The sequence below is a fragment of the Phyllobates terribilis genome, unplaced genomic scaffold, assembly GCF_046119375.1.
Source record: "Phyllobates terribilis strain yellow unplaced genomic scaffold, ASM4611937v1 Scaffold_13__5_contigs__length_258822181, whole genome shotgun sequence".
Taxonomy (NCBI): domain Eukaryota; kingdom Metazoa; phylum Chordata; class Amphibia; order Anura; family Dendrobatidae; genus Phyllobates; species Phyllobates terribilis.
In genome coordinates, this window is record NW_027362773.1 from 89,948,971 (window position 1) to 89,974,342 (window position 25,372).

The 25,372-nt window shown below is 43.0% G+C and overlaps 1 protein-coding gene across 1 annotated transcript; it reads left to right on the forward strand.

Annotated features, from left to right (window-relative positions):
* The first annotated feature begins 342 nt into the window (after window positions 1-342).
* Window positions 343-3,694, forward strand: LOC141173597 (gastrula zinc finger protein XlCGF66.1-like). Its single transcript, XM_073657896.1, has 5 exons — window positions 343-484; window positions 614-793; window positions 866-989; window positions 1,073-1,170; window positions 3,677-3,694. Exons 1-5 carry the CDS (start codon window positions 407-409, stop codon window positions 3,692-3,694), a joined length of 498 nt encoding a protein of 165 aa, XP_073513997.1. The 5' UTR covers window positions 343-406.
* The last annotated feature ends 21,678 nt before the right edge of the window (window positions 3,695-25,372 follow it).

Consider the following 25,372-nt stretch of genomic DNA (forward strand, 5'->3'; position numbering starts at 1 on the left):
GATGTCGTCCTCATCATGAAGTAGTTATTTCTCATGTCACGTGTAATGAATATCTCCTGCAGTATTGCTAATGCCGATTGCAGTGTCGGTAAATGAGATGAGAATTAGCTTTATGAAAGATGAGTCTATGAGAAACGTGTTCAGCTACAGACACCAAGGAAGAAACTGCTTGTTGTCTGTGGCCTAAAATATATAGGTTTTATTACTAGATTTAAAGAAGAAAACTAGATACTGTAAAATAAAAAATATCCTCATATATTTCCCTTATTGTCTCCAGTAATTGTATTATTACACAGAATATTTATGATGTTACATCGGCTCATCATCTTCTCATTCAGGTCTCTACAATTTTGGATCCTCTCAGTTCTTTTATAGAAGAGAATTTTCCTGATTTTACCCATCAAGGATGGATATGGACAGACACAAGATGGCGGAGAGGATATTACACCTCACCCTAGAGATCCTCTTCCGGCTTACTGGAGAGGTGAGAGATTCTGATGACGTCACATTACATCATTCTTATCTATGGGAATAAGAGATGGACAGAACTGGAGAGGTGAGGACTCTGGAAATGTCTGGAGGGAGATTTATTAAGGTGTTTCTCCATTATCAGGATTACACACTAGTGAAGAAGACCTCTAGTGAGCGCTGTCAGGACCCTATGTCTGAGGAATGGAGAAGACCCCTGAGCCCAATCACGGGGCCTCCACCTCATCCCTTCATACATGAGGACATCAATGACCAGAAGATCCTAGAACTCACCTACAAGATGATTGAGCTGCTGACTGGAGAGGTGACACTGCTGGGACATTATACAGTATGCTATTAAGGGATTGGGGAATGACGATATCATTGTATGTGTCAGGTTCCTATAAGGTGTCAAGATGTCGCCATCTATTTCTCCATGGAGGAGTGGGAGTATTTAAAAGGACACAAAGATCTGTACAAGGACGTCATGACAGAGGTTCCCCAGCCCCTCACATCACCAGGTAATAGACAGGACTAAATACACACGGCCTATAATTATCTGTATGTAAAGAATGAATTCAGACCCTGTATGTGTTTCTTCCAGATCTATCCAGTAAGAGGACAACACCAGAGAGATGTCCCCATCCTCTTCTTCCACAGGACTGTAAACAAGAAGACCCCAATGTTCCTCAGGATCATCAGGTAGATGGAGAGAAGGTGTCATGAGATCTCCCCTATGATGTGTAGACGGCTGTGAGGGTCTTATGCTCAGTCTTGTTTTATCCACCAGTATTATTTGTTTTATACTTGTGTAATGAGAACGGTGGAGATGGCAGGATTAGAGCTGATCATAGATGGGACTTCTCCATCTGTCTGTGACTTTTACAATATTTGTTTCAGGGTGAAGATCTGACCCATATTAATACTACAGAGACATATGTGAGGGGTGATGAGCGGTGTAAAGAGGAGATTCCTACATATGACTACCCAGGTGAGTAGTAACCACTAAATGCAGAGAGGTCATATAGTCTTCTCAGACACCGGCTGTGGCTGCTTTATTGGTAGTGTAGTCCGGCCGTATCACAATCGTGTGATCAGCATTTTGCTGCTAGAGCATAACATTCTCCTCCATCTGAAAATGTTCAAATGACTTTGTGAATTGGGAAAGCCCTTTTCTGTAGAACTTACAACCTGGAGGATCCACCTCCGCCCTGGGATTAGAAGACGCTGACCTTTACCTGCCCAGATCTGTAAACCACAAAGCCAAATGGCAGCGTATGTAGAATGTGCTGACTAGTGAGAAAATCACTTAAAGAAAAATATTATGATGAGCCTGTAAGAGAAAGCGAAGGGTAATGATGCAATAACAACAGAGTTTCCTTTTATCTAAACTTTAAAATTTATTTTAAATCTAACTTCAAACAGGATTGTGATAAACTATACAGAAAACATTACACCTGTGCCATGATATATCTCTAAGCTGTGCGTGGCTGATGGCTGTAATATACATTTATTCACACCTGCAGGAGATGTGTTGGCATGGCTCGAGCCCTGGTTTCATGGATTCACTCCACGTCATAAATTCCATTATGTTTTCAATCCTAAGGAATTCAGATTACTGCACAATCTCTCCTGAAATGGGGGCACTAATACTTTCTCTAAACTCCAGTTTATTGTTGGAGGTCTCTCCCCAAATATACATTGTTGTTGGGGATCTAACATAGAATAAAAAAAAATCTTTTTTTTTACAGGTTGTGGTGGGATCGGCCGGCCTCACTTATGTGAGACTCATTACACCCTGCTAGTCTTTGAAAAAAGATCTCCATTGCTTTTTCCAAATGTCCGAGATCTAAATTTAAGACGCCTCATCTCTGCACTATTATAAAAAGTTCTCTTTGAACGTCTAATATTTCTTCTTGAAACTCATCTGATAGAAAATATTGTCCCTTACGATAGTTTAGATTCCCAAGAGCCACCGAGCCCCATACTCTAATTACCCCAGCGAGGTTTCACCACTAGTTACTCACTATTTACTGATGGAGACTGTTGAGTTTGATCATTTCAGTAGATGTGTTGTTGTCTATACTTACAGTTTTTGACTATAGTAGTTGGTGCCCAAAATACTCTGATTTAACCCCTTCCCGCAGCCAGTTTTGCGTTTTAATCAGGTCCCATTTTTCTAATCTAACGTGTCACTTTATGTGGTGATAACTTTGAGGTTCTTCACAAAGGATAATAGGAAACAAATGGACCTTACAAATTATTTTCTAACTTCTCTTGAATCTGACAATCCCCTATATATGGTTGTACACTGCTGTCTGGGCTCATGGCAGGTTAAGAAGAGAAGAAGTGACATTTAGCTATTTGAATGCAGATTTTGCTGGGATAGTGTGCAGACACAATGTATTGGGGACACTGTTCATGGTCACCTGGCAGCTCAAAAGATGGCTACCACAAACAGGCTTGGCGCTATCTACTTCATTTTCTAGATCCCAGGGATCGTCTTTCTCATCACTTATTTAACTCCACTACATGGATCTGTTCTTACACAGAGATCCTTAGGCTTGGGCCACGGTGTTACCTGCTGTTCTGTGGTGTGAGATGGCAGGAAGAATATTCAGGTAGTTGGGTCAGAACCATGAGGGAAGAGAAAATACAAAATCAGAAGACACAAGAGTAGTCAGTAAACGGGCCGGGATCACAACAGGAAACAAATACACAAGCCAGGAGCTGAGCACAGAGGACTGAACCAGAGGAGAACAAGGCTGTATCTGGCAGCTTCCGGCAATATGCTTCCAGCTTTAGTAGGGTGCGGTGCTTTCCAAATGGCTGAAGTAGGGAGCAGATTACTCCAGCTGGACAGCACACACCATACTGCCAGACTGGATAGTACTACAGGTCCCAGCAACCCTAATCTTAGTGGCTGGACAGAGTCTGCGCCGCCCAGAGCTTCTGGTTCTGACGTCTCCTCCATCACCAGCGCCGCCTGCAGAATGAGTGTGCGGTAAAAATTTCTCTACTGGTGAGAGAAGCAGACGTAACAGGAGCAGATCCCAGAGGAGATGGGACCCACCATTTGCAGAAGCGCTAATATGACAAAATGTCAGAAAACCCGGAAAGTAAAAATCCCCATAAAGTGAATTCATTTTGGAAATTATAACCCTCAGTGAATTAATCTATAAAAGTTTTGATTATTTTGACTACATAGGCACTTTCTGAAAATTAGCACTCAGTGGATGTTGGAGAGTAATAATTGCACATTGGCCATTGGCCATTTTTTTTACCAAACACATAGTGCCCAGATTGTGCTCCAGGAGACACACACCGTAAATTAAGTGAGTTATTCTCACTATAGTAATGCCAAATACATGGATGCCAAATGTTGTTTGGGCACAGAAGCGAGGGGGGGACTTCGAAAGAGCGGATTTTGCTGGATTGGTTTATGGAAGCCATGTTGATCCTAAAGAGCCTTTGAGAATCTAATAATGTGGAAACCTCTGTTTGACTTGAGTGGGGACTTGGTTTTTGTGAGATGAGTAGAAGTTTTTATTGGTATCATTTTCGCCTACATAACATTTTTTGGTGGCTTCTTATTCCATATTTAGAAGGTAGAATGAATAAACAGTTGGACACCACGATCCACTGGTTCATCCTATGAGGTTTTCTATTAGACTGTGAACTGTCATTCGGTCAATAACTTGCCATTTCTACAGACATTTTAAGTACAATTAACACAAGAATCCCACTGAAAAATAAATAAAGATTTCATACCACTTCTAAATCAATCTAAACAAACACATCCCTGGGCTGCATGCTAATCCAGGGAAATGAAGAGATATATGCTCAAGTTTAAAAATCAATTTTATTAGACACAAATCTAAAAAATAGAGGAATATTTAAAATCCTCTATTTTTTAGATTTGTGTCTAATAAAATTGATTTTTAAGCTTGAGCATATATTTTTTCATTTTCCTGGACTAGCATGTAGCCCAGGGATCCGTTTGTTTAGACATTTAAGTAGAAATGTTAAAAAATATAAATTTCAAGGATATTTTATTAAAAATTAATAATTTTTTTTTTTTTCTTGGCAGATGACTGTACCAGAAGATCAGATGGACAGAAGATTTTTAAATTGGATGATCTTGAGATCCCACAGGATACAATTGAAGTGAATGCCATTACTCCAGATATACCATCATTCCTTCACAGCAAAGATCTATCATCTAATTCTATGAAACATGTCCTGTCTGCTGATTCATTACCGACTACTAAGGAAAATCAAAATAAAATAAGCATTACAATACAAACTGCTCCTAATGCAAAGAAATCATTTTCACATTCAGAAAATGGAAACAGTTTTACCCTCAAAAAGCATATTCTTAAACATCAAAAAATACACACAGCGGACAATAGATTTTTTTATTCCAAATGTGGAAAATGTTTTAACCAGAAATCAGTTTTTGTTAATCATCATAGAATCCACACAGTGGAGAATTCATTTTCATGTTCAGAATGTGGGAAATGTAACCAGAAATCAGCTCTTGTTCGTCACCAGAGAGCTCACACAGGGGAGAAGCCTTTTTCATGTTCAGAATGTGGGAAATGTTTTAATAATAATAATAATAATAATAATAGTTTATTTTTATAGCGCCAACATATTCCGCAGCACTTTACAAATTTTAAGGGGGACTTATACAGACAATACAGAATAAGCATATCTCACGGAGTGAGGGCCCTGCTCGCGAGCTTACAGTCTATGAGGAAGTGGGGGAGACACAAAAGGTAAAAAGTACATGTTTTAACCAGAAAGTGCATCTTGATAGACACCAGATAACTCACACAGGAGAGAAGCCCTTTTCCTGTTCAGAATGTGGGAAATGTTTTAACCAGAAATCAGATCTTGTTACTCACCAAAGAACTCACACAGGAGAGAAGCCTTTTTCATGTTCAGAATGTGGGAAATGTTTTAATCGTAAAATGGTTCTTGATTGCCACAAGAGAACCCACACAGGGGAGAAGCCTTTTTCTTGTTCAGAATGTGGGAAATATTTTAACCAAAAATCTGTTTTGATTAGGCACCAGAGAACCCACACAGGGGAGAAGCCTTTTTCATGTTCAGAATGTGGGAAATGTTTTAATCGTAAAATGATTCTTGATAGTCACAAGAGAACCCACACAGTGGAGAACCTTTTTTCGTGATCTTTTTTTTTTAATCCAATACACTTTTGAGATTTTTTTCACTAGTTTTTTTTGGATAAAACAAGAAATCAGTACATACAATAATGAAATAAAATAACATATCATAGGGATGACATACATGCATCTCTCCTATATATCCTTTCAGCTTGCCCATTACCGCCTGATAACTTGCAGTTACTATATCTTACAATTAACATTCCACATTCTTGAAATCTCTTATATAACCATAATATTGTAATAAACATTATAATCCTATACACATATAGGTATGCTATATTACCCATACCACATGTATATTGGAATTCCAATACACATTTCAATGAAACATTAGACCTCGCCAGTCCCCCCCCCCCCATCCCATCAGTTAAATTGTCTCTCCAACAATAACCCCCTTGATGTCATTCCAGGTGTATCCAACCACCAGCCCCATATTTTCTCATATGTATTCATTGAGTTTTGTTTTTTATATACCCTTTTTCTAATCTGATAATATTATTTATCCTATTTTTGAGTTCACTCATTTCTGGAGGTAAGGGGTTAATCCATTTGGACGCAATATGTTTCCTAGCTTGAAATAAAATATGTGAAATCCCTATTGAAATTGGGTTAAATTCCATTGTAGGTCGCCTTGCTCGTTTCTGCCTTTTCAGCTTTGCCCATAAATTTTCAATAAGATTGACATCAGGGCTTTATGATGGTCACTCTAAAACATTGACTTTGTTATCCTTAAGCCACTTTGTTACTATTTTGGCAGTATACTTCATGTCATTGTCCATTTGGAAGACCCATTTCCGCCCAAGCTTTAACTTCCTGGCTGATGTCTTGAGATGTTGCTTTAGTATTGCCACATAATCTTCTTTTCTCATGATGCCATCTATTTTGTGAAGTGCACCAGTCCCTCCTGCAGCAAAACAACACCACAACATGATGCTGCCACCCCGTGTTTCACAGTTGGGATGGTGTTCTTAGGCTTTCAAGCTTCTTCCTTTTTCCTTTTTCTTCCAAGCATAATGATGGTCATTGTCAGAGACGTCAGTGACGACACCAGGGAGATCACTGTCACTTTGTCAGGATTGAGCAGGGATTCGCTCACACACGATCCCGATTACTCACTATGTAGCTATCGGCAATCAAGCAGAAAGCGTATGGCGTACACACCTCTGGATTCCAACTCATGGAATATGTGTATACACCCCCGTACGGTTACTGACAGCTTCACGATAGCCCAATTATTATTATTTGCTGCCACACCGACCCAATTTGAAATATAATACAGGCCGGGTCGGACGCCTGCATTCTGGTAGCGTATGGCTTCGGGGGAGGGAACGATTGATTACAGAGCAAAAGAAACGGAACTATTAAATTTTATATTTTTAATCCAAAAGGGAGGCAGTGTTTATGAAAACTATACAAAGATTTTACAAATGGACATTTACAGTACAGAATATACAGTTACAATGAATAAACAGGATTAAAGAAGACTTGCGTACTAGACAGATCACAGAGACTATTCAGTATAGCTGGAGGGGGGATGCTCCACTTGATTTGACCGTTATAGAATCTATACCCCCGGCACTGACCCCCCCTTCGGCTGTGTATTTTATGCGGAAGGGGGAGTCATGCCCACACACCCCCTGTGATGACCGCATGTGGGCTGGGCTCCAGCCTTCATTTTTTTATTATCATCTCTATCTTCTGGGCTAGCTTATCGTTGGTTGATCACAGAAGCTTGTAAGCGACGCCATATTTTCCATTATGAATTTACTTTTCTGTAGAGACCACACATGGTGTAGCTGCAGTCCTTTATTCTGGTACTTTTGCACTACAGCTCCCCGGAGGGGCATAGAGCTATGGAAAAGATGTGTATTGGTCCTTGGCTGACCCTGCCACTAAAAATATGGGCCCCATTATTATCGGACATATGGAACTGCAGATATTCCATATTTCATGATGGTGCTGAAAATCCTGGAGATTGCAGCTGGGTTATTGTCCTGGTTATTGTGAGTAGTGTTGAGCCACCCCCGTAGTGTTCGAGTTCGGTTCGGTTCGTCGAACACCCGTGTGTTCGCCGAACTGTTCGTCGAACTGTTCGTCGAACACCTTCGAACACCGTTAAAACCAATGGCAGGCAAACAAAAACACATAGAAACACATAGAAAACACCTTCAAAGGTGTCCAAAAGCTGACAAACTGCTCAGAAGACACAACTAACACATGGAAAAGTGACAAGTACATATAGTCATGCGAAAAGAAAAGAGGTGGAGGAGTAAAAGGAGGGGGAGACACAGATATAGGCATGTCATGCCCTTCTAAAATCCAAAAAGTGAGAAGCCGAGACGGCCAGTCCGCTCCTGCCCGTGCCACCTCCGTGTCGCCGGGTTTGTGCCAGAGCCGCGGTGAACCCTGACGGCCAGCCCCCCTCTCCCAATACTGGTGCCTGTCCGCTGGTGGGTTGAGAGAGCCCCCCTGTGGTGGAGGCAGCTCTAAGCTTTTTAATTTAAATTGTCCCTCTAATTTGAATGAATACACTTTAAATCCATTTACAAGGATCTATTGGAGGGCAAGTCTCATGCCAGCAGCCGCGTAATTCCAGCTCCAGTAGCGTCCACTAAAGCTGCTGCAGTTAAAAAGCTTTTATAAGGATCGAGCTCGGCTGTCCACCGCAAGGCATCCTAGTGCCAGTCCCAGCCCCTATGCCTTGGGGTGCCTCCTGATGCTCTTCACTAAGTATCCCGTGGTCCCGAAGCATTTCCTTTGAAAAAATTAAGTGTCCAAACTACAGGTGGTGTAGCTTGCTTAACAGCCGGGATAATCCGCTGACTAGCAGACACTGCTACTAGGCACAAAGTATTTCCTGGGCTAGATGCAGTTAAAAATTTGTAAGTAGATACTCTCGTTGGATGCTGAGAAAGCATTCCATAGAGTCTCCTGGCACGCCATATATGATTCTCTTAAAAAGCTTGGGGTAGGGGTCTAGGGGACCCTTTTATAGCCAAAATCACGGCCCTGTATCACAATACGTCACCTAGGCTGAAGATAAATGGAACTGTAGCACCGAGGGCTCGGTTGCTACAGACGTATTGCACCTCACCCAGAGGTGTGATATCTCACTCTCAGATAAGGATGGAGTGTGGATCAGGACCCGACACCTGCATGCATTACACCACATTGCCGTGGGGCAGGGCGACCAATATGCCCCTGAGATGGGCACGACAGTCCCTGTCCCTGGCTGGAGTGGGGGGAGGGAACACTGAGGAAGGGGAACCCTGCAGTGCAGGAGCAGGGTGGAAGCAGTTCCTGGGTGCATTGAGAAGGGAGTATAAAAGGTGGGCACCATCTTAGTTCAGTGCAGAGAAGTCTGAGCAGAAGTGGCAGGGAGCAGGGGCTCTGAATGAGCTCTGCTCCGGAGGCGGGCCTAGTAACAGAGGCCCAGGCCTGCAAGAGGGAGAAGGAAGGAAGAGGAGCGGAGAAGGCTCCAGGAACGAGGAATGAAGGGATCCCAGGGGTGCGGACGGGCGAGTCGCCACCGCACGCCCGAATCCACCTGCGTGGAGGGGTCAGGCCAAAGGGGGAGACCGGTCCCCGAACTAGTGGAGGCAGGAAACGACCCTCAGCTAGAAACCGGAGGCTCTGACATTTTATGTGGCGCAGCCCCTTGCTCCAACCGCTAGGAAGGCACCACATAGGGTCAGGGAAACTGGCGCCAAGTTTACCAAGAGGAGGCCCGAGGCAGCCGGACAGAAGTGTTGGTAAGAAAGGCCAGACAAAGGACACACAAAGGGGGTCCTGTGAAGCGCTCCAAAGTTATCTGGGAGTTGTCTGAGCCCCTCACCTGGTGAGCACAGTACGACGTGGGCAGCCGTTACCTGCAGACGTGGTCTGGATAATAAGAACTGTGAGTAAAGGCCCTGAACTGCATCACTGACTCCGTGTCGTTACTGCTGCTGCCCTGCACCATCACCCCCATCCTCCGCATACACTGCCCTGAGGCTATACTCCTCCCGTGGCGAGTTATGCTACGCTCTGCTGCACCCACAACACCAGCCTTAGCGGTCTGCCCTGTAGCGGAGGTTCACTCTGACCGCAATCCACGGGTGGCGTAGTCGGACATTTAAACATCAAAACCACATAAATAGTTCCGCCACTGATTTGACCACCCTGAGCCACGGAACCGGATCGCCGCCACGAAGACTACAACCACCAGCATCCACCAAAAAGGGTCCGGCTCCGGGTGTCCCAAGGCCCAGGGGGTGCGTCAGAACATTTTCATCACCTTTCACAATCACCAATGGGACAAGGCAGGGATGTCCTCTGTCCCCTCTCTTATACATCCTAGTGACGGAGCACCTGCTCTCATCAATTCGCCATAACCCCAATATTAGGTGGATTGAGGTGGGAGGCACCGAGTACAAGTGCTCTCTATTTGCTGATGATGTCCTAGTATATATCACTCAATCACATATATCCATCCCTGCTGTTATGGCTGAAATAGATCACTTTGTTACATGGTAAAATTTTAAAATCAATGCAGCGAAGTCTGAGGCCCTCGATGTCTCCCTCCCTAAATCCATATAGGATTCCATCCAGTCCAACTTTCCCTTTGCCTGGCCCTCACAGGGTATCAAATACTTAGGAATTCCTATTCATAGAGACCTCTCCCATCTATGTTATCTTAATTTTGGGCCCTTTATTGAACAATTCCATACAGACCACGGTTGGCAAGTTAGAACTGTAAGATTCACTACGTGAACCACTGGTGTTTTGTGGAAAAGCACATGTACACCGCGTTCCAAATTATTATGCAAAAAGTGTTTAGGAGTGATAAGGGAAGAATTTGTTTGTTTGTCAGTTAAACTCATTGATGGTGATGTGTGTCAGGGCTCTTTATATCACTGTAAGCAATTGCAGACACCTGTGCTAATTAGTTTGGCAGGTGTGTCCAATGAAAGGCAAGACTACTTAAGAAGGCTCTCTCACATTATTAAGCAGCCTACATTTTCTGCCAAAATGGGAAAGAAAAAGGATGTGTCGGCTGCTGAGAAGCAACAAATTGTGGAGTGTTTAGGTCAAGGCATGACTACAATCAACATTGTGCGATGATCAGGATGAAGTGTCTTGGCAATCAAGAAGTATGTAGCTGATTCACAGTACACACGTGTGCGTGCTGATAAGGGCAAATTGAGGACTCTTTCCTACAGGCAATTACGTCAGGTTGAAAGAGCAGCGGCAAAAAAGCCTTGTCATAGCAGCAGACAAGTTTTTGAAGCTGCTTGTGCCTCCAACGTCCCCCGAACAACAAGATGCAGGGTCCTTCAGAGGTTTGCAGCTGTGCATACGCCATCCTGTCGACCTCCTCTATCCACTTCACACAAGCAGAAACGGCTCCAGTGGGCCAAACATTACATGAAGACTGATTTCAAAACTGTTTTGTTCACGGATGAGTGCCGTGCAGCGCTCGATGGTCCAGATGAATGGAGTGGAGGATGGCTGGTTGATGGACACCCCACGCAAACACGGCTACAGCGCCAACAAGGAGGAGGTGGAGTAATGTTTTGGGCTGGAATCATGGGGAGAGAGATTGTCGGCCCCTTTAGGATCCCTGAAGGCGCTAAAGATGAACTCCATAATGTATGTGGATTTTCTCAAACAGCACTTCCTGCCATGGTTCAAGAAGAAGAACCGTGTATTTCACAGCAAGATCATTTTTCTGCATGACAATGCACCATCTCATGCTGCACATAAAACATCTGCATCTCTGGCTGATATGGGCATAAAAGGGGACAAACTTATGGTGTGACCCCCATGCTCCCCTGACCTCTACCCCATTCAGAACCTTTGGAGCATCATTAAAAGGAGTGTCTATGATGGCGGGAGGCAGTTCACATCTAAGCAACAGCTCTGGGAGGGTATTCTGTCCTCATGCAAAACCATTGAAGCAGAAACCATCCAAAACCTGACAAATTCAATGGACGAGAGAGTTCAGAAGCTCCTTTCGAACAAGGGGTCCTATGTGAAAATGTAACATCACCTAGAATAAAGTTTTGAGTTGAAAACTGTTTGATTTCAGTTTCTAACAGCCTGCTAATGCTTATAATTTCAAAAATGACCATTTTTTTGGTCTTTATTAAAATGAAAAGGTTGATCGAAAAGTTTGGGGGATCTAAGAGTGTGGCAACCCAGTAGTCATGATTACTTCGAATTCTGACAATATGAGGGTCATGCTGCAGGTAGTGCAGCAAGAAGGCACTTATGTGTCTTGCGCATCTCGGAGCCCCAAAATTATTTTCCGGGCTAGATGCAGCTAAAAATTATTTTTAATTTTAAATCTGGTGAAGCTTATTATAGATGGCCTAATAGGATCAGCGCTGCACACTGCTACAAAGCCCAAATTATTTTCCAGTCAAGATACAGATAAACATGATTAGTAATTTGAAAGCTTAAAACGGTTGGTAGGGTGATTTTAACCAATCATCAAGCTTTTACTCTCCCCAGGATGACACAGGGGTAGAAAAGTCGTTTCGGATCCATGATTTGTTCATCTTTATGAACGTGAGTCTGTCTACATTATCAGTGGAGAGCCGCGTGCGCTTATCTGTCAGCACACCACCAGCAGCGCTGAACACACGTTCAGGCAGAACGCTGGCTGCGGGGCATGACAAGATCTCCAAGGCGTAAGTGGCTAGCTCCGGCCATTTATCCAGATTGGAAGCCCAAAAAGAGCAAGGGTCCAGTGACACAGTCGTGGCTTCAATGTTTACTTGGAGATACTCCTGTACCATCGTCTCTAGGCGTTGACTATGTGTCAGACTTCTTGTCTCCTGTGGCCTTGCAAAGGATGGGCTAAAAAAGTGGTGAAATGATTCCGCAAAATTGATGTTACCAGCAGATACTGTGGTTCTGTTACGGTTTGAGTGCTGAACACTTGACGGTCCCACGGTTGGCAAGTTGGAACTGTGAGATTCACTACGTGCACCACTGGTATTTTGTGGAAAAGCACATGTAAGATTCTGCAACAGTCTCTGCTGATACTCCTGCATGCGTGCATCCCTTTCTATGGCAGGAATAATTTCTGAAAATTTACTTTTGTACCGGGGATCTAACAGTGTGGCAACCCAGTAGTCAGGATTATTTCTAATTCTCACAATTCGAGGGTCATGTTGCAGGTAGTGCAGCAAGAAGGCACTCATGTGTGTTGCGCATCCAGGAGCACCAAGTCCCTGTTGTGTTGGTGGCGAGGTAACAATCATGCTTCCTTCCTCTGTCCTCTCCCCCCAACCTCGCACAACAGAAATGTGATCAAGGTCTCCCTCATCTGATGAGTCTTCCATCAGTTCGTCCTCCACTTCTTCCTGGGCTCCTGCACCTTCCTCACTAGTTTGGCTGCTACCATGCGCCCTGGTAAAACCATCTCCCCCACCCTCACATGCCTGCCGCCTTGGTGCTGCCGACCGTCTGGACCTTGCAGATGTTAGCCCTTCCGCATACAACTCCTCCTCCTCTACTTCCTCCACCTCCTCTTGTGCCACCACCTGACTCCGAATTCTGTTTAACATGTGCTCCAGCATGTAAATCACCGGAATAGTCATGCTGATAATGGCATCGTCAGCACTAAACATCTTCGTCGCCATTTCAAAACTGTGCAGAAGGGTGCATAGGTCCCTGATCTGAGACCACTCCTCCAGCGTGATTTGCCCCACCTCTGAATCTCGTTGGCCCAGGCTATACGTCAGAACGTATTGCACCAGGGCTTGTCGGTGCTGCCACAGTCGCTGCAACATGTGCAGAGTTGAATTCCACCGGGTAGGCACATCGCATTTTAGCCGGTGAAGTGGCAGGCCCAACGACTTCTGTAGAGATGTAAGTCGCTGAGCTGCGGGATGCGAACGGCGGAAGTGAGCACACAGCGACCGTGCCCTCTGCAGAAGGCCATCTAGTCTGGGATAGTGGGCTAAAAATTGCTGGACAACCAGGTTCAACACGTGAGCCATACAAGGCACGTGTGTGACATTGCCCCGGCGAAGGGCCGCACCCAGGTTTGCAGCATTGTCGCACACGGCCTTCCCTGGTTTCAGGTCCAGTGGAGACAACCATTCATGAAATTGGTTCTCCAGAGCTGACCACAACTCCTCAGCTGTGTGACTCACATTTCCCAGACATTTCAATGTAAAAACCGCCTGATGACGTTGAGCCCTACTGCCAGCATAGTAAGGAGGTGTGCAGGATCCCTTCTGCGCAGTTAGAAAGCTTGTGGCTTGACCAGACAGGCTTTGGGTGCAGGTGGAAGACCGAGAGGAGGTTGAGGAGGCAGAAGCAGTGGAGGAAAAATGACATAAAGAGGATTGACGCACAACTCGTGGGGACGGCAAGACTTGGACAGCAGCCCCTTGTCCTGCTGTCACCATAGTTACCCAGTGCCCAGTCAGCGACATGTAACGCCCCTGTCCATGCCTACTCGTCCAAGTGTCTGTGGTGAAATGCACCCTGTCACACACAGAGTTTCTCAAAGAAGCAGTGATGTTGTGTGCGACATGCTGGTGGAGCGCAGGCACACCTTTCTTTGAGAAGTAGTGCCGACTGGGCATCTGGTACTGGGGCACTGCGACGGACATAAGGTCTCGAAAATCCTCTGTGTCCACCAGGCGGAAAGGCAGCATTTCTGTAGCCAAGAGCTTGCAGATGGTGAAATTCAACCTCTTAGCTTTCTCATGGCTAGGAGGAAATGGTCTTTTACTTGTCCACATCTGAGGGACCGAGGGCTGGCTATTGTGCTTAGACGGGGTTGATAAGGGTGTCCCCGGCAAACTGCCGGTCTGTGAGGAAGATGCAGGCGGACATGTTAGGTTGCCTTGATCCAAAGGTGGTGCTATCGATGTCGGACAGCGCTCAAGACCAGCTGGTGTTACCACCTCCAAAGAAAATGATGACCTGCCAATCACGCTGGCTGTTGCGGGTAAAGAGGTGGCAGGTCTGCGCCCCAAAACAGGTGTGACTGCTGTCCCCCCAGTCACAGAGGATGAAGAGGCCGCGGATGCACAAGATATGGCAGACGGTGGTTGGCCCGGCCGGCTAGACCGCATTGTAGCACACTGAGCTTCCCACTGCAACTTATGCTTCATGTCCATGTGCCGGTTCATGCATGAAGTACTCAAACTATGTATTTTTTGGCCTCTACTTAGCTTTTGCTGACAAATGTTACAGATAACACGAGTTGGGTCATCTTTATCGATCTGAAAAAATGCCCAGGATATGCAAGGCTTAGCACCCATGCGACCTGAAGAGCCACCACGACTTGTGGTGAGAGGCAGAGTTGTGTTTGAGGATGCAGTTGTTGACGTGCTTCCAGTACTACGTCTCTGTCCAGGAAGGCGCAACCTGACCTCGTCGTCACTAGCATCTTCCTCCACCTCCTCTGCTGACCTCATCTCTTGGCTGACTGTGGGTTGACAGTAAGTGGGATCTCCGACCTCATCATCATCACCCTGTGCGTTATCACACCCGTCGTCCTCAGAGCCAACCTGTTCCTGCCCTGACAAAAAACTAAAGTTGTCGCTCCAATCAGGTATTTGAGTCTTATCATCGTCTTCCTCATTGTCTCCACCAACAGGAGTTACAGTTTGGGAATGAGGGTCTACATTATGGTCAGAACCTTCTGCGTCTGGTCCTGGATCCGACTCATAAAGATTCTGGGCATCAGTGCAGATCATTTCCTCGTCTGGATTCACAGAAGCGCTGGAGTCGACCTCTGATTCCCAGGCTATAGTATGAGTAAACAGCTCTGCAGACTCAACCATCTGTTCTACCTCATACTCAGACGGGCAGCTGGAGATTTGGGAGCTGTGAGGAAGCAAGTGCGATTTGGGTGACACCTTTGAGGACTGGAGTATTTGTGATGTTGAAGTTGATGTGGAGGAGAGCCCACTTAAAGGAGCACTTGATATCCGTTGAAGCACCTGCTGTTTTTGTGCCTCATCTGGAATTTGTAGCGATTGGCGTGGCCGTAAGAAAGGGATCTTATCACATTGTCCGCTAAAAGAAGTAGACATTTTAGTTTGGCTGGAAGATGGTCTTTCTTCTGCACCTACCCCACGGACACAACCTTTTTTCCCCTTCCCAACACACCTATTCCCCTTTCCACCAGCAGCAGGCCTTTTTCCACTCATTTTGGTGGTTAACTAATTCACAACTCTGGAGTTGTTTGCACAAAAAAACAATGGATGGTAACCGAGCAGAGCTGAGTGGCCAAACTGTGGTATTAGGCCAAAACTATTGGCTGGGTTAGATGCAGAAAAAAATTATTTTTAATTTGCAACCTGATGGAGGTCAGTATAGATGGACTAATAGACCAAGTCCCACACACCGCTAGAAGCCCAAATATTTTTTCAAAGCTAGATGCAGAAAATTTTTTTATTCAATTTGCAACCTGATGGAGGTCGGTATAGATGGACTAATAGACCAAGTCCCACACACTGCTAGAAGCCCAAATATTTTTTCAGAGCTAGATGCAGAAAAAAATTATTTTTAATTTGCAACCTGATGGAGGTCAGTATAGATGGACTAATAGACCAAGTCCCACACACTGCTAGAAGCCCAAATATTTTTTCAGAGCTAGATGCAGAAAAAAATTATTTTTAATTTGCAACCTGATGGAGGTCAGTATAGATGGACTAATAGACCAAGTCCCACACACCGCTAGAAGCCCAAATATTTTTTCAGAGCTAGATGCAGAAAAAAATTATTTTTAATTTGCAACCTGATGGAGGTCAGTATAGATGGACTAATAGACCAAGTCCCACACACCGCTAGAAGCCCAAATATTTTTTCAGAGCTAGATGCAGAAAAAAATTATATTCAATTTGCAACCTGCTGGAGGTCAGTATAGAAGGACTAATAGAACAAGTCCCACACACTGCTAGAAGCCCAAATATTTTTTCAGAGCTAAATGAAGAAAAAAATTATTTTTAATTTGCAACCTGATGGAGGTCAGTATAGATGGACTAATAGACCAAGTCCCACACACTGCTAGAAGCCCAAATATTTTTTCAGAGCTAGATGCAGAAAAAAATTATATTCAGTTTGCAACCTGATGGAGGTCAGTATAGATGGACTAATAGAATGATGCTATGCCCAAAAGATTTTACTTCACTAGGTGCAGTAAAAATATTGGTATTCTATACACAGGTGGTTTATCTTGCAACACAGATAGGCTACTCCACTGACTAACACACTCTGCAATAGGCCAAAAAGGATTAGCTTTGCTAGATTCAGCCAAATGCTGTGAAAAAAACTTGCACAGCACTGGCACAGACCTGCCTGGCAAAAACTGATAGGAACTGATGTAACCTAGTCCTGAAAAGGACTCCAATTACAATTAGTCTTTACTCCCACAATCTATCTATTTAAGAGCACAGACCTGCCTGATAAAAGTCGTAGGAAATGCTGTAACCTAGTCCTTAAAAGGACTGCAATCACAACTATTCCCTACTCCCAAGCTATCTGTATATTTGTGCGAAAATTGGCTTGAAATTAACAAGGTATAGCGCACACAGCAACAGCGGTGCCGTCTAACACGCAGCTGCAGCAGTGAGAAAATGGTGGCGACGGGGAAAATGGCTTGGTCTTATAGGGCAAGGACATGTGACATACACTGCCAATCACACATGCCCTTGCTTGTGTGAAAAAAAGCACTTCGCTCCGTGTGTGCGCTGCTGATAGGCTGACAGATTGCACCTCCCCACTGCAAATGCGGGAAAGAGAAAAAAAAATGGAGATCTTCATTGTTCCTGCAGAGATCCATCCCCTGCCCCTCCCCCCGCCCCGCTGTACACTCAAACTGCGTATTAACATTAATTTTCATCATTACTGAGAAAAAATCCAGTTATGATTTTGGTGCACGAACAGTTATCGAACATAACCTCGAACAGCCGAATTTTTCTCAAATTGTTCGTGTTCGCCGACCGGCTCGAACACCGCCCAAAACAGCTCGAATTTGAGATTGGCGAACAGTTCGAGTAGAACAACGCTCATCTCTAATTGTGAGTAGTGTTTGAACTTAACAAGCTGTGTCTTCCTCTTCCAGGTGTGAATTTATCTCAGGTCTGTGTCACTGGAAAGCACACTCTCATGTTAATTGGGTTTGCCACCTCTCTTTTTACTGTCATCTGCCTCTTAGCCACTTCTCATGTGTGTGCTAATTTGCATATAACCTACTGGCCAAAGTGTCATCTCTTCTCTTTTGACAAATACTATAGGGGAGGGGAGGATGAAGAGGGGTCTGGGAGTGCGAAATTATTAATATTTTCTTAATATTTTTATGACAGTCATTATGACCCAAAAGTTAAATTTTAGTTTTATCAGACTACAGAACATGTCTCCAAAAATAAAGGTCTTTGTTCCTGTGTGCATTTGCAAACATTAATCTTACTTTTTATGTTTCTTTTGGAGTAATAGCTTCTTCCTGGCAGAGTGGCCTTTCAGCCCATGTTGATACAGTACTCGTTTCACTGTGGATATTGACACAATCTTACCAGCTTCCGCCATCATCTTCACAAGGTCTTTTGCGTTTGTCCTTGGGTTGATATGCACATGTTGGACCAAAGCACGTTCATCTCTGGGACACAGAACCCGTCTCCTTCCTGAGATACCTCTGGACATTCCCATCTTGTACCCAAGGATAAGCCACACTTGTGCAAGTCCACAATTCTCTTCCTGATATCTTGGCTGATTTCTTTAGACTTTCCCATGATGCTACACAAAGAATCAGTGTGTTTTCAGGTGTACATGAAAATACATTTATAGGTGTGTCTCTAATTAACTGAAATGTTGTCAGACAATCCGAAACTTCCAAACACATGACATCATATGGGCAGTCCAGAATTGTTTAAAGGCATAGTAATCGTAGTGTATGTAAACTTTTGACTTTGCAATAAGTAATAAAAATGCCTTAAAACATTCTCTATCATTATTCTGGCATTTGGTAAATATTAAAAATTATGGTAATCCTAATTGACTTAAAGCGGGAAAAGTTCATTTTGATTTCATGTCAGATACTGATGAGCAAGCTAACAAACAGGCAATCCCTGCATGTGTCACAGCTGTGTAACAGCCACGACACATGCAGCCGTGGTGGCTGCAACAGAAATGCCGAGCACGCCAAAACTACTCAGCAAGTACCCAAGCGTGCTCATTTAAAGGGTTAAACGAGCCCGCTCGCTCATCATTAATGTCAGATATTGAGAAAAACATGCATATGTGTCTTTTTATATAGTGTACGTAAACTTCTTTTTTTAACTGTATATATATCAGTAAATCGTCAGCATAGAGTGAAACTCGTTCATCTAAGTTACCATATTTAAAGCCTACACTATCCGGACTAGCACTCAACATACAGGCCAAAGGTTCAATGGCTATCGCGGAAAGGAGGGGAGACGGGGCATCCCTGCCGTGTGCCCCTCCCCAACGTGATTGAAGCAGATAAGAGACAGTTCTTATTTTAGCCTGAGGTCCCGAGTACAAAACCTTTATGTATGATAGGAATTTGGGACCCACCCCAAACCTTGTAAGAACCTCCCACAGGTATTTCCATTCTACGCCATCGAATGCTTTAGCCGCATAGAGAGAGAAAGAAAGAATAGCTTTATGTCCTATTATTACATCTGATTTCTGAATATTCAAAAAAAGCCTTATAATAAATTCATTGCTGTGGACAAGTTTGGAATAAAGCCTGATTGATCCTGATGAATAATCTCCGTAATAATGTAAAATAATCTATTTGCCAGGGCCTTTGCAATAATTTTAGTGTCTACCTGTCTACCGATAGAAGAAAAATGGGATGATATTACTCAGGGTGCAGCGGGTCTTTCCCTGGTTTTAAAAGGATCACTACAATTGCCTCATTCATAGATTTTGGTGTGTGACCCGATTCTAATGCCTCATTAAAAGTATCTAATAGTTTAGGGATTAGGAGATCCTTATATTTTTAAAAAAACTTCACATAGCAGTCGATCAGAGCCGGTGCCTTTTAATTAGTAGTGGACTGTAATGCATCCTCAAGTTCAGACATTGTCAGTGGGTTTTCTAGGTAGGAGCTACTTTCCTCTTTAAACTTTAGGTAATTTTATATCATCAAGAAACAATCCAAGTTCGTCCTCATTACCTCTAAATCTTGATTCATAAATATTAGAATAGTAAGTATGAAAGGCATTTAGCACATTATTGTTTTCCGTTATGGTGTCTCCATTTTCCATAATCAACTGAGTGACATCAGATGGACCCTCTTTTATTTATTTTTATTTATTTCTTGTGATTTATCTACGGTAGAGAGAAGATGCCCCACATTTCCCCCTGTTCAAAATATTTTTGCTTTGTAAAGAACTGCTTGTTTTCCGCCTTAGAGATAAGATGATCATGAAATAATCTCTGAGCTATCTCTAACTCTCTGCCATTACCATCTGACCAGTTTAGGATGTATTGCACCTCAGCCTGTTGCACCCCATTTTGGAGATCTTGTGTGAATTCTTTAGTTTTAGCTTTGTATCTAATAATATCTCTTATAAGTGTTCCTCTAACATCGGCCTTCATGGCCTCCCATAGTTTTATTATTTTTTTTTTTTTTTAACATTTTATTGGTTTTATTGTAAAGATAATACAAAACACATCCAAACATAAACACAAGAAATAATCAATCCAGATGGGTCTTGCTGTTGATTCTTGAGCTTTCAGCCATACCTTGTGACATAGACCAATCCTTCCTTTCTAATTTGTTCTTATTCTCCTCCTCCTTCCTTTCCCTGATCTACATGCTATTGATTATTAATCTTTGTCTAACCATTTCACACCTTTATGCAAGTTGGTTTCTCATTATGTGTTCTAATTAGGGTTGAGCGAGTATGTTCTGTCCGAGTATGCTCGGGCCGAGCTCCGAGTATTTATAGCTGCTCGGTGATATGGTTGAATCGCTCCCGTGTGCATGATTTGCAACTGTTTGACAGTTTTATTACATGTGAGGAATGTGTAAGAAATAGACATTCCTCACATGTAATAAAACTGTCAAACAGTCACAAATCATACACACGGGAGCGATTCAACCATATCACCAAGCAGCTATAAATACTCGGAGCTCGGCCCGAGCGTACTCGGCGAAAGGGTTAATAGAACATACTCACTCAACACTAGTTCTAATATCTATTACTTTTCCCAATAGATTCTTATGTATCAAACAATATTTGCAGAATCATCTCTCAGCATGACACCAAACAGAGTTAACACACGACGTTACAATATGTGATTTCTCCTTGATTACAGTGTTTTCCAATAAAAGTTTTCCATTTAACAAAGTATTTGCTCATGAGTTTATTTTTTTCTGCTTCTATTCTTTCTAGATATAATAGATTTTTTAATTGTAAGATGAAATCCTGTAAAGTCGGGATTGAAGGTTCCAACCAGCAGCCTAGTAACATACGCTTTGCCAATAGAACCAAAACATAGAATAATGGAGGGATCTTAAACGAGGAACTTCCTTCTTTCGTTTTATCTCTAGGCCAGTAGTGAAACAATATCATCATAAGAGGGAGTTGTGTTTTAAAGTTCCACATTTCTTTAATGCAATCTAGAATAGCCCCCAGAAGATGCGTAGTTTTGGACACAGCCAAAAGTCCATGTAACAAGTCCGTAGAAGGGGTTTTACATTTAGGACAATAACTAATTCTATCAGGTTTAAGGGGCGTTTTGGGGAGATCAAAGGCGTATCTTGCTTTATGAATGATCTTAAATTGGGTTTCCCTCCACATCTCATTAGTTATTGCTTTACTGTTTTTCCCCAACCTTCTCTTATCTTAACTCCAATGTCTTGATCATTAAATTGTTTCTCCCAGTGTTTGAAAAAAAAATTCAGTATTTACTCCCAACATCACATCCCTCATTGCAGAAAGATAGATGATGACGTCCTCGTGGCCCTCACTAAGCAATCAAAGTCATTAGTAGTAATTTCTAGGGAGGTGTCTTTCAGGTGACTCATTATATAGTGTCTAATTTGTTACAATTGTAATGTCTGATTAGGGCTTAGAGGAAATTTCTCAATCAACTCATCATCTTGATTTTTGATGTTGATCCCTCGTTTATTTAAAAAAGTTTTATCAGATCCTATTTTAAAGAATTACCCACCAACATTAGCCAATATGGATTCAATCGTCACGGGTATTTCATTGCCCCCTCTATTCCCCCTGTTCTCAATTGCGCACATATCGGAGAATGGTCTGAGATTCCCCTGGGTAAATATTTCACTTCATGAATTAACGGATTCAGAGATTCTGGTCCAATTGCCAAGTCAGTCCTTGACAAGGAATGGTGTGACATTGAGTAGCATGGATATTGTCTAATTGATTTCTCTGTCTCCAAATATCCACATACCCAATTTCTGAAAATAATCTAGCCATCCCCGTAGAGGAGGCCGAGTCAGGGATGTTACCCGTATGCAATCTATCCCAATGTGGGTGGAAATGATTATTGAAATCTCCCATCAACAAAACTGGAGTCATAGGAGAGTCCAAGGTAAAGTATAATACGTTTTTAATAATTTTATCCTTATATGGAGGAGGTTTATATAAAAGCTTCTAAAATTATTTGAATTCCGTATATATAGCCCAATATACCAATATACCCCCCTTCAGTATCCATGACAGTTTTAAGGCATTTAAATGGGATTGATTTATGAATCAAAACAGATACCGCTCTGGCATGAGAAGAAAATACCGAATGAAAAGCATGGCCTATCCACGACCTATTAATGATTTGTTTTGTTTCATGGGTCAAGTGTGTTTCCAACAAACAGACAATAGCTGGTTGGTATTGATGTAACCAGTATATACAGCCACCTCTTAGTTGGGTCTCTCATGCCCCGCACCTTCCACGCTATAATATTTACGAGCTTAGCCATATAGCAGTAGGTAGACATAATAACCAGTAGACCGTTTTGAGCTGTTCCTCCACCCTCCCTTCTTTTTTGCATGTACCCCTTTTTAACACATAACATAAATAACTTCTAACATTGCAATACAACCAATCAAACAATACAGACATTTCTTCCCGGAGGGGAGATTGGGAGCTTTTATAAGTCCAAAGCCTGACCTAAAAAGAAAAGCTCTTCTTCAAATCCTTTTCAGAGATTCCCGCTGTCCATATCAAATGGCATCATGATTCAAAAGCCACCAAAGCAAAAGTGTTGATGATTATAGAGGTCCAGATTTATCCGCTTTCAATTAAGCTTCGCTGATGTCCAACCATTGTGTAGTTTCCCGGGGAGATTCATGGATGAGCCCCTTTCCTGAGACTACGATCCTCAGGTGCGCCGTATACATCACAGAATATGGGAGTAGTAAGTCTCGCAGCCTTTTCTTTACAGATGTAAATTGTGCTCTGCGTTTCTGCACTTCAGCAGAGAAGTCAGGAAAGATGGCCACCTTGGTACTTTCAATGGATAAGTTAAGACAGTCACCTGCTTTGTGCAGGATTTTTTCTCTATAGTGCAGTAACTTCAATACAAAGAGTCTTAGCGGAGCTCCTGGTGGTGGGGGTCTGAAAGGCTCCCTATGAGCACGCTCTATTGCCAACATAGGAGACAGCGCCTCTCTTCCAAACACATCCCTGAACCAGGTCTCCATAAATTCAACCGGGTTTTTGCCTTCAGATCTTTCTGGGACTCCTATAAGGAGTAGACTGTTTCTACAGAGTCTGTTCTCCAAGTCATCCGCTTTATTAAGCAGGGTAATCAGATTTTGCTTGTATGTTTTCATATCCTTTTGCATAGGAGACAATTGATCCTCAATATTACTAATTCTGCCCTCTGTTTCTTTAATTCTTTCAAACGCCCTTTGAATGTCTCTCCTTATAGATGACATATCTTCCTTCATAAATCCCATATGGGTGGTAATGCTGGTCAGGGACTTGTTGGATATACAGTGCTGGCCAAAAGTATTGGCACACCTGCAATTCTGTCAGATAATACTCAGTTTCTTCCTGAAAATGATTGCAATCACAAATTCTTTGGTATTATTCTCTTCATTTAATTTGTCTTCAATGAAAAAAACACAAAAAGAATTGTTCTAAAGCCAAATTGGATATAATTCCACACCAAACCTAAAAAAGGGGGTGGACAAAAGTATTGGCACCCTTTGAAAAATCATGTGATGCTTCTCTAATTTGTGTAATTAACAGCACCTGTAACTTACCTGTGGCACCTAACAGGTGTTGGCAATAACTAAATCACACTTGCAGCCAGTTAACATGGATTAAAGTTGACTCAACCTCTGTCCTGTGTCCTTGTGTGTACCACATTGAGCATGGAGAAAAGAAAGAACACCAAAGAACTGTCTGAGGACTTGAGAAACCAAATTGTGAGGAAGCATGAGCAATCTCAAGGCTACAAATCCATTTCCAAAGACCTGAATGTTCCTGTGTCTTCCGTGTGCAGTGTCATCAAGAAGTTTAAAGCCCATGGCACTGTGGCTAACCTCCCTAGATGTGGACAGAAAAGAAAAATTGACGAGAGATTTCAATGCAAGATTGTGCGGATGGTGGATAAAGAACGTCGACTAACATCCAAACAAGTTCAAGCTGCCCTGCAGTCCTAGGGTATAACAGTGTCAAGCCGTACTATCCATCAACGTCTGAATGAAAAGGGACTGTATGGTAGGATACCCAGGAAGACCCCACTTCTTACCCCGAGACATAAAAAAGCCAGGCTGGAGTTTGCCAAAACTTACCTGAGAAAGCCCAAAACGTTTTGGAAGAATGTTCTCTGGTCAGATGAGACAAAAGTAGAGCTTTTTAGCAAAAAGCATCAACATAGAGTGTACAGGAAAAAAAAAGAGGCATTCAAAGAAAAGAACACGGTCCCTACAGTCAAACATGGCGGAGGTTCCCTGACGTTTTGGGGTTGCTTTGCTGCCTCTGGCACTGGACTGCTTGACCGTGTGCATGGCATTATGAAGTCTGAAGGCTACCAACAAATTTTGCAGCATAATGTAGGGCCCAGTGTGAGAAAGCTGGGTCTCCCTCAGAGGTCATGGGTCTTCCAGCGGGACAATGACCCAAAACACACTTCCAAAAGCACTATAAAATGGTTTGAGAGAAAGCACTGGAGACTTCTAAGGTGGCCAGCAATGAGTCCAGACCTGAATCCCATAGAACACCTGTGGAGAGATCTCAAAATGGCAGTTTGGAGAAGGGACCTGGAGTAGTTTGCCAAAGAAGAATGGTCTACAATTCCAGCAGAGCATTGTAAGAAACTCATTGATGGTTACCAGTAGCGGTTGTTTTCAGTTATTTTGGCTAAAGGTTGTGCAACCAAGTATTAGGCTGAGGGTGCCAATACTTTTGTCTGGCCCATTTTTGGAGTTTTGTGTGAAATGATCAATGATTTGATTTTTGCTTCATTCTCTTTTGTGTTTTTTCCTTGCAAGCAAATTAAATGAAGATAATAATACCAAAGAATTTGTGATTGTAATCATTTTCAGGAAGAAACTGAGTATTATCTGACAGAATTGCAGGGGTGCCAATACTTTTGGCCACCACTGTATATAAACACCGCCATAGGTCACAGGCACCTATATAAACACCGCCATAGGTAGCAGGCACCTATATACACACAGCAATAGGTAACATGCGCCTATATAAACACTCCATAGGTCACAGGCACCTATATAAACACTGCC

Bases quoted from the DNA above. Each gene is read 5' to 3' on its own strand.
- LOC141173597 (XM_073657896.1), top strand. From the start codon at position 407: ATGGATATGGACAGACACAAGATGGCGGAGAGGATATTACACCTCACC. The intron at 485-613 runs GTGAGAGATTCT...CTCCATTATCAG, and splicing joins TCTTCCGGCTTACTGGAGAG to GATTACACACTAGTGAAGAA. The intron at 794-865 runs GTGACACTGCTG...TGTATGTGTCAG, and splicing joins TTGAGCTGCTGACTGGAGAG to GTTCCTATAAGGTGTCAAGA.